This window comes from Lissotriton vulgaris, chromosome 8 (assembly GCF_964263255.1).
Source record: "Lissotriton vulgaris chromosome 8, aLisVul1.2, whole genome shotgun sequence".
NCBI lineage: Eukaryota > Metazoa > Chordata > Amphibia > Caudata > Salamandridae > Lissotriton > Lissotriton vulgaris.
The window spans coordinates 1,309,012,715-1,309,026,225 of record NC_141696.1 but is presented as its reverse complement, the minus strand read 5'-3'; the positions used below and the strand labels follow the sequence as shown (position 1 = coordinate 1,309,026,225).

General features: G+C 44.4%; 1 protein-coding gene across 1 annotated transcript in view; it reads right to left on the bottom strand.

Moving 5' to 3' along the window:
- The window catches only part of CWF19L2 (CWF19 like cell cycle control factor 2), a 1,214,198-nt gene that overhangs the window by 881,297 nt on the left and 319,390 nt on the right, over positions 1–13,511 (bottom strand). The window contains exon 7 of the mRNA XM_086935247.1: positions 5,950–6,065. Coding sequence (XP_086791373.1) covers positions 5,950–6,065 — 116 coding nt within the window. The remainder of the gene's footprint in view (positions 1–5,949; positions 6,066–13,511) is intronic.

Sequence of the window (13,511 nt, the reverse complement as noted above, 5' to 3'; positions counted from 1 at the left end):
CAAGGAGGTCACACTCTAGAGTTCTTAAAGAAGCCACCTACGACCCCGCCCAAGGGTCCCCCTTCCCCTCATCTTCACTTACTGTTCAGAGAAGCTTTAAACATGTTCCTCAAGAATGCGATAGAAAAAGTTACAGTCTCGCAAAAAGGGAAAGGATTATACTCTCGTTTCTTTCTCATAAGGAAAAAAATCGGGGGAGTGGTGCCCGATTGTCGACTTGCGCAAACTCAACAAGTTTCTGAAGAAGCAGAGTTTTCGAATGGTGATGCTGGAATATGTGTTGAGCTGTCTCAACGAAGGGGACTTTATGGCTTCTTTGGACTTGGAAGATGCTTACTTCCATATGCCGATACATCCCAAACATCGCAAATATCTAAGATTCACAGTGGCTGGCGTCCACTCTCAATTCAAAGTGCTCCGGTTCGGATTGAAATCGGCACCAAGAATATTCACAAAATGCCTAGCTCCAGTCTCTGCCACTCTGAGGTCTCGGGGTATTCAAGTCTTCCCATACTTCGACGACTGACTGCTAAAAGGACCATCAAAGCAGGCTACGAGACAGGCTGTCAAAAGTTGCCTTCATCTATTCTCAAATCTGGGACTCACTCTCAATGCAAACAACTCACAGTTGCAACCCCTCCAGGTTCTCACTTTTCTAGAAGCAACACTAGACGCTAAACTGTGCAAGGCGTTCTTGTCAGAAGATCGTCAGAACAAGTTACAAAGCCTGGCAAAGTTAATTTCAAGAAGGAAGTCAGTTTCTGTCCGAACATTCACTTCTCTTCTGGGGATGTGCTCTTCAGCGATCAGCTTAGTGCCGCTTGCAAGGCTAATGATGAGACCTCTGCAGGAATTGTGGGAGTGGGTTATAAAACATGGCATAACCCTCAGAGCAGAACATGTCAAAGGAATTCAGAATTCTCTGGCCGACAACCTCAGCAGATCTCTCCCAGGATGTCACGAGTGGGAGTTGGAACAAGAACAGCTGAAGAGGATCTTCCTGATGTGGGGCACGCCAATCCTAGATCTGTTTGCAACACAACAGAACAACAAATGCCTTTATTACGCCAGCAGATTTCCTCACCGGGGGATCAAGAGGGAATGCCCTGTCCATGCGATGGTCAGGGATTTATGAGTAAGCTTTTCCACCCAATACCATTAATACTGAGGGTTCTGCAAAACATGAAGAGGGAACATTGCAGTCTCATCCTAATTGCTCCTCGCTGGCCGAGGCAGTATTAGTTCCAAGAGTTATTCCTGTTGTCACAACAGCGTCCGGTTCGTCTAAAACCAACACTCACAATGCTGACGTTAGAGAGGTCAGAATCTACACCCGGATCCACAATCGCTTCACTTGCACGCCTGGCTCCTGACTTCTTAGAATTTAAGGATCTAAAAATTTCTCAGGACTGTAGCGATATGCTATCTAAAGCACGTGCTCAAAGTACTATCAAGACATATCGCTTTAAATGGAAGCGTTTTTGCCATTGGTGTGAAACAAATAATGCTCATCGACTCCAGGCTCCACCAGAGGATATCCTTCTGTACTTACTATCCCTAGCTAAAGCAGGTCTAGTATTCTCATCTATCAAAGTCCATTTCGCTGCGATTTCTAGATTCAGAAAGAGTCCTAACAGACCATCACTCTGTTCTTCGTCACTTATCAAACAATTTTTAAAAAGGGCTTTTTCTAGTTTTTCGTCCAATTCAACCTCCAACTCCAGAATGGGATCTCAATACAGTTTTATCTCAACTAATGAGGAGGCCATTTGAGCCAATTCACAAGGCCGAGCTCAAGTTCTTAACCTGGAATGTGGCACTTTTATTAGCTCTCACTTCAGCCCGGAGGGTTAGTGAAATCCAGGCTTTCACAATTTCGGAACCTTTTCTACATTTCACTAAAGATTACGTCACATTACGAACAAATCCAAAATTAATTCCTAAAGTACCAGCTCAATTCCATCTAAACCAACCTGTAAAGCTGAAAACCTTCTTCCCGGATACAGTTACACCGGCGGAAAAAGCTTTGTACTCTCTTGACGTAAAACGTTGCTTGAAGTTTTACCTTCAAAAGACTAAGGATATTAGATTATCTAATCAGTTGTTGGTCACTTATGGTCAAGCCACATTAGGACAAGCCGTGACAAAAGCAACTGTAGCCAGATGGCTGTCTTCTGTCATACAATTTTGCCATGATAAAGCCAACAAACCTTTGCACAGAAAGGTCAAAGCACATTCCACCAGAACTATATCGGCTTCTACAGCCTTATTTGCCGGGGTCACATTGGAGAATATTTGCCGTGCTGCGACATGGAAGAATGTCCACACGTTCACGAAGCACTACTGCTTTCAGTCTGCATCGCAGGACGATGCAGCAATGGGACAAGCACTTCTTCAACATCTCCTTTATTAAGGTTAGACTTTTAAATGTCTCTCATATTGCATTTATAATGTATAAGTATGATCATATTCACTGTAATGTTTCTGGATGTCAAATATTGTTTTTTAATATGCAGTAGGTTAAATGGCTATAACTATCTTAATTCAGAAGGTTTCTGCATTTGCATGTATTTACATATTCTAGTGCTCTATAACCTTCCGGATGTGTTGGGGATATGTAGATTTACGCCTTGTCTCCCACCTTCCGCAAACGACATTATTAGGCTTACTGCTTGCTATTCTGATTCAGGCATGTGAATCTATGAAAGATACCCCGATACTGGATAAGAAAATAAGTTACTTACCTGTAACTACAGTTATTCAGTATTGGTATCTTTCATAGATTCACATGTACCCACTCTCCTCCCCGGCAGGACAGTTCTCTAATGGGGATACATACTTCTCACTTCTGCTAAGAAAATCTGAGAAGAACTGCCTCTGCTGGAAAGGTTCTAGAGAGGGCTGGTATCTTATTGATGGGAACTATTTTTCGGTTCTTTTCATACAATGAGGTAGATAGGCTACTAAGCTTTAGGCCTTTTGGGCCTATTGCCTAGTCAGCCTACTACAGTTTCTTACTAAGGCACTGCTTTCGTATGTATTATTACTGTGAGACACCTGCCTCGGCGACAGGGAATGATTCAGGCATGTGAATCTATGAAAGATACCAATACTGGATAACTGTAGTCACAGGTAAGTAACTTATTTTCGTTCTTGTCACCCCCGGCTTGACACAATGGCAAAATTAGGTGTTTAAAACACATTTTTACCATTTAGTCACCCCCTCAGGGATAACACCCGGGCAGCCCACACCGACCCCACCGCACCCCCTCCCTACACCACTGGGTCACTCAGTACAGACTGCCAAGACCCAGGGGGCAGTGATGGGGCTGACCCCATCTTTGCCATGCCGGGAGACCTTTTTGTTTTTTTTGTGGCCACTGCGATCCTAAGCTGATTTTGCAAATGCAAAATGTTGGAGGGCCTGTATAATGAAGATACCCCTTTCAAGAATATTTATTGAAATACATAAGTGTCCATATTCCCAGTGTCTCTAATGCCTTTCATAGATGGTTTCTATTGGCCTGTGAATGGTCTGCGCAATCCTTATTGTGTATTTCTCTTTATGTGCACTGGCATCTGTGCTGTGATTGATGCCACTTTAGCATAATTATGCACTATGCATTGTGTTCTTATACATTTTTATGCTGTTTTAGCCTTTTGCCATATGTATGATGCTTTGTTGTGGTTTTTGGATTTTCTATCTGAAATAAACAGATTGATGAGGAGTATTATTTTATTGTAACAACACATTTTTAATTCCCTATTATAGAATAATGGTTAATAAAAAAGAGAAATTAGTAAGTATATTAGAACATTGGAATGTTGGGAGCTCCATTGAAAACAATGGAGTGCTCTGGGCTTATAATGGCTGGTATAAGCCTGGAGCTCCAACATTCCAATGTTTCTTTGTTCACAGCTCTGGCTGTGAACAAAGGCTTCAGGGAGCCTGAGGGGATTCCAATCCCCTCACGCTTCCAAAAGGCTTTGTTTTTTTGTTAGAACATTCTGTCCTCTAGTGGCAGAATGTTCTAATAGCCTTATAGCCCTTCGTAGATGGGCTATACCGCTATTAAAGTCCCTCTCCCTTGTTAAAGGCCCTCGCCTTCGGCTCGGGGCCTTTAACGCTGGAGAGGGCCTTTAATAGCCGGTATAGCCCACTACGGCGGGCTATAAGGCTATAATATATCAAATGCATAGTAATAAGATGGGAGGGTTATCAAAAATAAGTCGGTCTTCATCCTTATTAGAACATTGGAATGTTGGGAGCTCCATTGCAGACAATGGAGTGCTCCCTGCTTCTACGGGCCGGTAAAGGCCCGCAGAGCAACATTCCAATGTTCTACAAAGGCTTCTTGAAGCTCCCCTCGAGCTTCGAGAACCCTTTGTTTAATTTGTTAGAACATTCTGCCCTCTAGTGGCAGAATGTTCTAATAGCCTTATAGCCCTTCGTAGCAGGGCTATTAAAGTCCCGCTGTCTCGTTAAAGTCCCTCGCCTTCGGCTCGGGCCTTTAACGATTCAGCGGGCCTTTAATAGCCAGTATAGCCCGCTACGGCGGGCTATAAGGCTATATTAAAGTTCTAAATATCCCGTTTAAAACTATACAAAAGGAGACAAAGAATTCTTTAAGGAAACACATCAGTTTGTTAATGGCATTTAGCCCATACTTTTGCACCTATTTTTCTCGCCCACCTGCCTTTAATTTTTTAAATCGCAGATTCAGTCTAAAACACAGTGTACCTCGACTGCCAACAATATGTGTATTTGGGCGGCGTTACCTGGGTACTGTCATAGCCACAAAGCTTAACCCTATACAACTGGATGCAATTTTAGGCCTTAATATATCCTTTGCTAACAATACAAAGGGTACGTGAGAGTAATATCCGTAACCAGCATGTCTCATGATTTTGTAGCTCTAGTCTGTCAGAATTCCGTGAGTTTAATACAAGTAGCAAACATCTGTACGTCATCTGCATTCTCCATCAGACATCTGGGACAGTTTGAATTTGCTCGACTTTCCCACACATGTAGTCTACTCGGGGTATAATGGAACAGTTTTACAATGCAAGTCAAAATACCGACAGTGCATAGATATTTACTACTTGAAGCAGAACTACACTCTACCTTCTCAGCTGTAACCGGATTATTAGACACCTTGGCCCATGCTTCAGCTAGCTGTGCATTACAACTCGGTAAGTAACAAATTAAGATCGAATTAATGTTTTGTAAAGTAGCCGTTTTTGGTTTACTTAGTATTTGTAGCAAGTCAGTTTTGTTCCACTGCAATTCTGATTGCTTCACATAATCTCTTAGTTGGGGATATTTATAAAATCCCCCTCGGAGGAACTGACACTGCTCTGAAAGGGCATGTTATATTCCGATTATTTATAGATCGTTCCAAGCTATGTGAGACCACATGTTGCCCACTCTGAGCATTACAATCATAAAATATTTAAGGCAATGAAGTCTTGTTTCCATCTGGGCAGTGCTTTGTATTAGTGGTATTTGAAGAGCTTTTCACCACTGCTGCCACTATTTCTTGGCATCCTCTAGCGCTTTAAACCTCACCATTTTGTATTAATTTGGATCATTATTGCTCAGGAAAGAGCCAGAGGCCTCACTCCCATACACAGTTAATATATACTCACCCCTGTTTCTTTAAATTGATAATTGATCATTATGGCTAATCTCTTGTCCATAGCCACCCAACCATAAAGTTGTAGCTCTGGTAATGCCCAGGCACCTCAAATCTGTGGAATTCTGAGAAATTTGGAACGAGTGTTTAAATCACTAAGCTTTCTCTTTGGCTTATGACAACAAAGAAAATGATAACTAGTAGTAGCATTTCTAAAAATAAGCTATTTACACATTGAGAACTATTGGACCTTCCGAACAGATGGAATCTTTATGAGCGTCATGAAAAGTGCTTACAATGACCCCGTACGTACCCCGTATCGTTCGGTGATTATTTCATCCAAACTTCGCTTCTCTTTCTCAGATTGATCCTTCATTCGTTGATATGATTTCTGTAGCCAACTCAAACCGCCATCTTCCACCAGAATCGCTAAAGAGAGCATTAAATAAATTGCAAGAGATTGTTAATGATAGAGGAACCATGGAAATGCCTTTGTTTTAACAACTGCAATACATTCTACTCAACAACGAATCATTCAAGGTCATCTGTCCAGAACATTTCCATTATTTTCCAGTACCATTAGGTGGCATTTACCCTAAAGATGCTTAGGTATTCACAAATATCCTACTCCAAATATGTAGATAACAGTTATGTTATCATAAGGCAGATATTATGATGCAATTCTGACCAATCACTAGCAAAAGGCACAATAAAATGTGAACACTTTTCAATCTAGAGAAACTGCAAATATTTGCGATGAGTCTGGATCAGAGTAGCAAACCAGATGAGTTCAAGAAATAAGCAGCATTGCTATAAAGAGAGAGAACATACATTCTTCCTAAACCCATTGTAACACCCATTAGTTTCCGGCTGAGTCCAAGCGCCTGTTCTAGACGTTTTCTCACAAAGGCAGAATGTTGGTCAATTCTGCTTTCTTCCCCTGCGTAAATAGTCTCAGGTAGATCTCAAATAAATGTCTGTTCACACTAATATTAGCTCCCAAATGCCATAAAAATCTGAATTTACTTTTGGGATCTACCTGATTAAAAGTATTCTCTGCACCAGGTGAGAAAAATCAAGATTTTCATGTTTTTGGACAACAAAATGCAAGGGACAAACAGTCTTCTCTTATAATCTTCTACCAACTGTTAAAGAATCAAATCAAGAACATTTCGTTCAAGTAATCTAAAATGTACAATATTATAACATTTGCATAACTTAAAAGTCAACACGATTAGACTGAATAATGCGCTATAGGTCCTTGGATATAACAATGATTACTTTGTGGAAAACAAGAACTTTAAAAAAAACATTTTAAAGAAGGGTGATGCACTTCCGCGCTGCCACCACTGGTGAAGTTAACTTTCAGTCTGGTGGGTGGTTTTGCTGGTAGGACCCGACTCCCAATCCTGCACATGATCTTGCTGGGGGAGGCAAGAAATGGACTGTGTGAAGGAGTGCATTTGGATTAATGTCAGGCTTACACTATTTAATCGTGTGCCCCTGCTGATTAAACCATGATTATATCATGTGGCAAAATTTGCCAAAGCGCTCTTTTATTCAAAAGTGGATCTTCTGTATAGCCAGTTAACAGCGGTTTGATCCTCAAATAACGGTATTGATCATCAACTGGACTCAAACATCTATCATGAGCCAAAGACCATATTAGCAGGCACTGAGAAGCGTAATAACTCTTCAACAGACATCCATGGAGAAAGAATTGATCAGAACAGCCTTACATTTCAAAATGGGTGCCAGAAGGTAGAAGCTTGTCACGGTTGTAGTCAACGGACATGGTTCCTGCTTTGGCAAACGGGTCTTCATTGCTCCTGTAGCCTGTTTCAGTCTGCCCTGGCCTCTACTTGCCTCGTTGCGAGTCCACACACAGGAACTAACAAACAGTCCCACGTGACCGGCATATGGCATCTGATTTCCAGATTGTGTTAACCAGTGATTTTATTTAGTTGGCCTGTGCGAGCATCCCTTTATATAGAAGCCAAGCCAATAATGATCAACATCCTGCAGTTCCACGAGGGCCAATTTCCTTGAGGAAGTTAGCCTGACTGCTCCTCTCCTTCTAGGATCCAAAGTTCCTCGCTCTCTCTCGTCAAGAGGGCTGTAAATGAGCATTCTATATCTGCCATACCACTTATTTTAGGAACATTTACCCTTTTGATTCATAATGTCAGCTGGGAAGAAAAGAGTGAATATTCACTTACAAATTCAAGTTAAAAGCGCTACGTGCCTTTCCCTCAGCATCAAACCTTCAAATTAATTATGAATACAAGAACTAGAAGAATGTTATCAGGATATCAGATGAATGTAGCACACATTCTTACATGACAATAAATAATGATGAACATTATGATATAATTAGGCTTGAGGTCATGATGAAGAAGTGAGCCAATGCACAACATGGGGTCCTTAATAGGCATTCAAGGCAAGACACTTTATTAACCAGATACAATGTTTATGCTGTAGCAGCGCCAGGACAGTTTATCAAGTCCTGAGCACATAGTTGTCAGGTAATACATTGTTGTAGGAAGCTGCCAGAACCATTCTCTGTATGCGGGAAGTCGCAGCCCCACACAATGAAGGTGGGGAGACGCGTTACAGCAGGATATGGCAAAGCAGCTGCAAGTCCTCAGATAACAGTTAATATGCTTTACAGGGAAGGTTCACGAAGCTGCTGCCACCAGGGGCGGCTCTAGGCTCATGGCGGCCCTGGGCAGGGAGCGTAGGTAGGGGCCCCCCGGAAGAGGGGGTCCGGGCGGGGCGGTACCAGGAGGAATGCAGGCACGGAGGTCAGTGAAGAGGGGGCCGGGGGGAGAGGGGGGTGTCAGGTGTTTGGAAGTGGAACAGAGCCGGAGGCCGCCAAATCCCTACCAGGGGCCGCCACGCAGATATGTATCCATGGGGTTTGGCAGCCCTGTGCAGGTGCACAGCTTGCACATGCCTAAGGCCGCCCCTGCTGCCACTAAAGAATGGACAGTGCTGCCTGAAATCCGATACGCCCACAAATGAATTAGGACCACTCAAATACCAGAGTTTGTGTGGACAATGACAGAAACTCCGAATTGAGGATCAAAGAGATGCCACATGTTAAGTAGACGAATTTTCTATTTTAATTGGGAGCCGCAATGTTATTTCAGAGGCCCTGGCTGTGAACGCCTCTATTAATCAAAGCCAAATACAGTAACTCTTAATGAAATGTTCACAGCTGTCCACCGTACGGATAGACTGAAAATGGAGGATTGAGGAGTTTCTCATGCATAGCTTGATGCCTTCTAACTCCATGTGTTTACCAAGCTGGTAAAATAGCTCAGTGTTATTTTTTCTCCGGATGTAGAACTTGGGAGTTGGCCACAATTTCAACAAGCATTGGCAAAGCCAAACATTTTGGCAGCCAATGCAGACCTATTACTTTTGTGGATGTCTTTTTTTCATATTAAAAAAAAAATACAAAAGAGAAAAAAATGTTGTCACTTATGGTGCGCAGCATCAGTAAATAAAAAAAAAAAGTGATGCATATGCAGGCATATGTGATCACTTGACAGCACACCAGCATCACCACACATGCATCATGATGCAGTAGCCACTTCTTGCTATCTTTCATTTACCATTCCAAGATGACGTTCACGCATATCTGTGCAGTAAATTAAAAAAATATAAAAAGGTGTGAGGCTTTTTTTGGGAAAGAAGAGGCCCAGCAACAATTTGTCGATACTAGACCCTCAAAAATATTTAAAAAAAGAAAAATAATAAAACATTTTTTTAAAAGATCAGGGGGAAGGAGCCAAGTGGAGTGAGGATGATGTAAACGCCAACGAGTAAAAGAAGGGAAGCAATGGAGGGGAGGTTGGGAGTGCAATTTATTTTTATAAATAAAGACAAAACCAAGAGGGACGAGGAAGGGAGCAATGGAAAAGATAGAGGGACAGTGAGCAACATGGCAGCAACAAGCATTGGAAATGCCAAATGGTCTTGTTTGCCTTGCTTACACGTTAGACCAAATGGCATTGCCAATGCTTCTTTAAAGCAGTCTTCATTGTTGGTCAAGGTCGATGTGGTAGCATCTTCCACATTTCTGCTTCAGTTATTCTAGTAACCAAAAGGTGGCACGGAAAAGGAGCAACCTGGTGCTTAAATGTGGCTGTTTTTGCAATGCTACTGCAATAGCAGCAGGACAAATGACGAATCTACAAATGGCAAAATCAAAGCTCCTATGGCTGGGTCAAACACAAAAAAAGGGAGGAAAGCAACAAATAAAAGCAAGGCAAATGAGACGGACACAAAAAGCATCCAATCTTGAGCAAGGATTGCCTCTGTAGATTATGGTAGGCAATGTTGTCTCCTGGACAGCCACCACAAAAAATTGTTCCCTGAATGTAAACAGTGCAAGATTTCAAATCATCCAATGGAAAAAGACGGTAAAAAGCTATGCAACAGTGGAAGAACACATACGTAGAGGAATGAAATTTAACGAATACGTAGCAAACAAATGAGATTGACAGGTAAGTCAACTAATGTTAAGCAAAAGGCTGACTCAAAGCCCACTCTAGATACTGGCATTGTTCACAATAGGATCTACAGTATTTTTAGTTAGTCTGAGGTCAATAAAATAAGTAAGCTGAGATGGGCAATAGCAAAATCCAGGTGCTAGGTATAAATGACAGTGTCCGTTTCTGACGTTTTCAGCTCTGGAGTGAGATTTCAAATTGATGGTATTCCTCAGGCATCTTTCGATTTCAATTTGGATAGCCAGTGGTCTTCCAGGGGTCCTAAATAGGTGTAAGGCTACCAGTATTAACTATTAGATTTCAACCAATTGTCAGACAGACTGTCACTACAGAGACGTTAATTCTAGTGACGAGGCTAATGGGTGGAATAAGCACACAAGCTGGAAACGGTCACCTGACATATCCCTAATATAAGATTGATTCAGGAATTTACTATGAATGTGTACACATAAGCAAGTCTCAATCAAAGGCACAATATGATAATATCCAGATGCGTTGCAAAACATGTGGATAGTACTAACCCTGCAAGAGAACCGGAGGCTTTCCAGACAACAAATCAATTGTCAGGTGGCCACATATCATGGGCAACATTTTTAGCATGCTGTGGCTATTTAACCATGAGCTCTTAGTTCACTGGAGTTTTTATTTAGTCAATAAAATGTTGGCATGGGACTATGGTGAGTTACTCTTTCCTGGCTTAGCAAAAGTGGGATCATGTTGTACTCCAGTTTCAGATTGTGCACTGTGTCCAACGTTTATGGAGGGGGTAGAAACGCTGTTTTTAAACTACTTGGACACTTGTCTAAAAGTTCTTAGCCCGCCTACCTGCTTTGCTGTTTGGCGCTACGGAGCCAGCGCCTCTGCTCTTCCTGGCTGCCCCTGTCCTGCTCGCGACCCAGACCGCCACCGCTGATCGCCCCCTCCTTGCCTGACTCTTGGAGTGGGACGGGCGGCTCCACCATCTTGGGCGGGTCTGGGCTCGGCGCTGCAGTTCTTTGGCCCCTCCCCCCTTGCCACACCCCCGGGCTCTTCCCCCCATGTGTCGCTACTTAATGGTTACCCAGTCCCGGCCGCGCAGCGGACGCGCGCAGCGGGCGCGACGAAGGCGCGCCGAGCCCGTCCGCGACGGGCCGGAACCAGGGGCCACACCCCCTGCTCTTTTTCTGGCTTATACCTCCGCACAACTCCTAGCTCTCACTGCTGTTTCCCCACTTTCACCTCCACTCTTGCGCCACCTTGACACACTTGGTATTCTCGCCTCCCCTCCCCCTCACCTGACCCCGCTTCTTTCTAGCCCCACTAGCACTACCCCCTCAGCTGCTGATCCCCCCTCCGCCTCTTGTTCCTCCTCCCTCTCTGCCTCTACCGCTGCCTCTACCGCAGCCTCTACCGCAGCCTCTGCCATACTGCTCAATACCCGCTCAGCGGCCAAACATCAGACGTCTCTCTTTAATCTCTTTAATCTCCTTACCTCCGACTCCCCGGATTTCCTCTTTCTGACCGAAACCTGGTTCACTGCTGACTCCCTTCCCGACCTCTTAGCCATTCTACCCGACACCTATTATGCCCTCCGGGCTGATCATCCGGACGGCAAGGTGGGGGGAGGGGTGGCGATGATCATTCGGTCAACCCTCAAATTCCAACTTCTTAATCACCCCCCTATTTCTAATGTGGACTATCTAGTGGCCCGCTCTCTCAATCTACCTGCCCCCCTCACTGTTGTCCTTGTGTACCGTCCTCCTCAATCTATGCCCTCCTTTGTAGCCTCTATTCAGGACCTTATGGCCACCCTCGTGGTCAATAATTCCTCCGTCCTATTGCTCGGCGACTTTAATTATTGGCCGGGCGACCCCAGGGAAGACCTCCCCTCGAAAGATTTTTCAGGCACTCTTCAATGCCTAAACTTCACTTCTCATATCTCAGCCCCCACTCACGTCCAGGGTCACATCTTGGACCAAATCTGGTCCTCCCGCCCCATTGTTTCATCCCTTCTTATTTCCCCATGCGTCTGGTCGGATCATTTTTCCATCTCTTTTACCATCCACCTGGGAGTGGTTGACAAGCCTCTCCTCCCTAAGAACATCTCAGCCCGTAATTGGAATCGAACGGACCTTGACTCCCTCTCGCTCACTTTGGCTTCATCTGTTCCTATCCTCACCAATCTTTCTCTTGATTCTCAGGTCAATGCCATTGGCACATGGCTTTCCTCTTCTTGCGACCTTGTCGCTCCGCTCAGAAAGATCAAGGCGATTCGGCCTCATGACGCGCACAAATGGTTCTCTCCAGAACTCAAAACTCTCAAACTCGACCTAAGGCGGTCGGAACGTCACTGGAGACGGAACTATTGCCCCTTGTTGCGCGCCAAATACAAATCACTCCTTGCTGAATATAAAAAAGCGATCCTGGCGGCTAAAACCGCCTATTTCTCTGAGAGAGTAGCTCTCGCGACTAACAAACCCCGTGAAATCTTCTCTCTGGTCCACAATCTCGCCACCTCTGATCGCTCTACCCCCAGCCCGGTTCCCTCACAGTCCCTCTGTTCTTCACTTAACGATTTTTTTATCGACAAGATCGTAAAGATCAAAGCCAACATTCCCACACTGCCTCAACCCAGCCCCACCTGTCCTCCCATCTGTCCTTCCTTCTCTTTTTCTTCCTTCCCTCCTCTTTCCACTGAACTATTTCTAAAACTTCTGATCAAAATCAAGTCTGGCTCCCCCATGGATTGCGCGCCAGCACGCATTCTTAAAACCCTCTTCACCAATTGCTCTGGACCTCCCCTTGCCCTCCTCAACTCCTCTTTGGCTCTCGGATCCGTCCCTTCCTCTTTCAAATCTGCCATAGTCCTTCCGATTCTAAAGAAAACTGGTCTAGATCCCTCTCTTCCCTCCAATTTCCGTCCCATCTCTCTCCTTCCCTACCTCGGCAAGATCCTCGAGGCTCATGTCACTTCCTGCCTCTCCTCTTATATTGAGGAGAACGGCCTCCTTGCATCCCACCAGGCAGGATTCCGCCCGGGCCACTCCACGGAGATGGTGGTCCTCGCAGTCTTGGACGAGCTTAAGGGGAAGGCCGATTCCAATCTCCCCCAGGCTCTGGTCCTTCTCAATTTGTCCGCTGCGTTTGACACTGTTGACCATGCCATCCTCCTCGACCGTGTCAGCGCAGCGGGCATTCGGGGCGTGGCCTTTTCCTGGCTGGCGTCCTTCCTTCAGGATAGGTCCCAGGCAGTTCATCTCTCCGGTTTTTCCGCTCCTCCCCGTCCTGTCACTTGTGGTGTTCCCCAAGGCTCTTCTCTTTCCCCTCTCCTTTTCAATCTTTATATTCACCCCCTCATCACTTCTCTTCTTGAGCT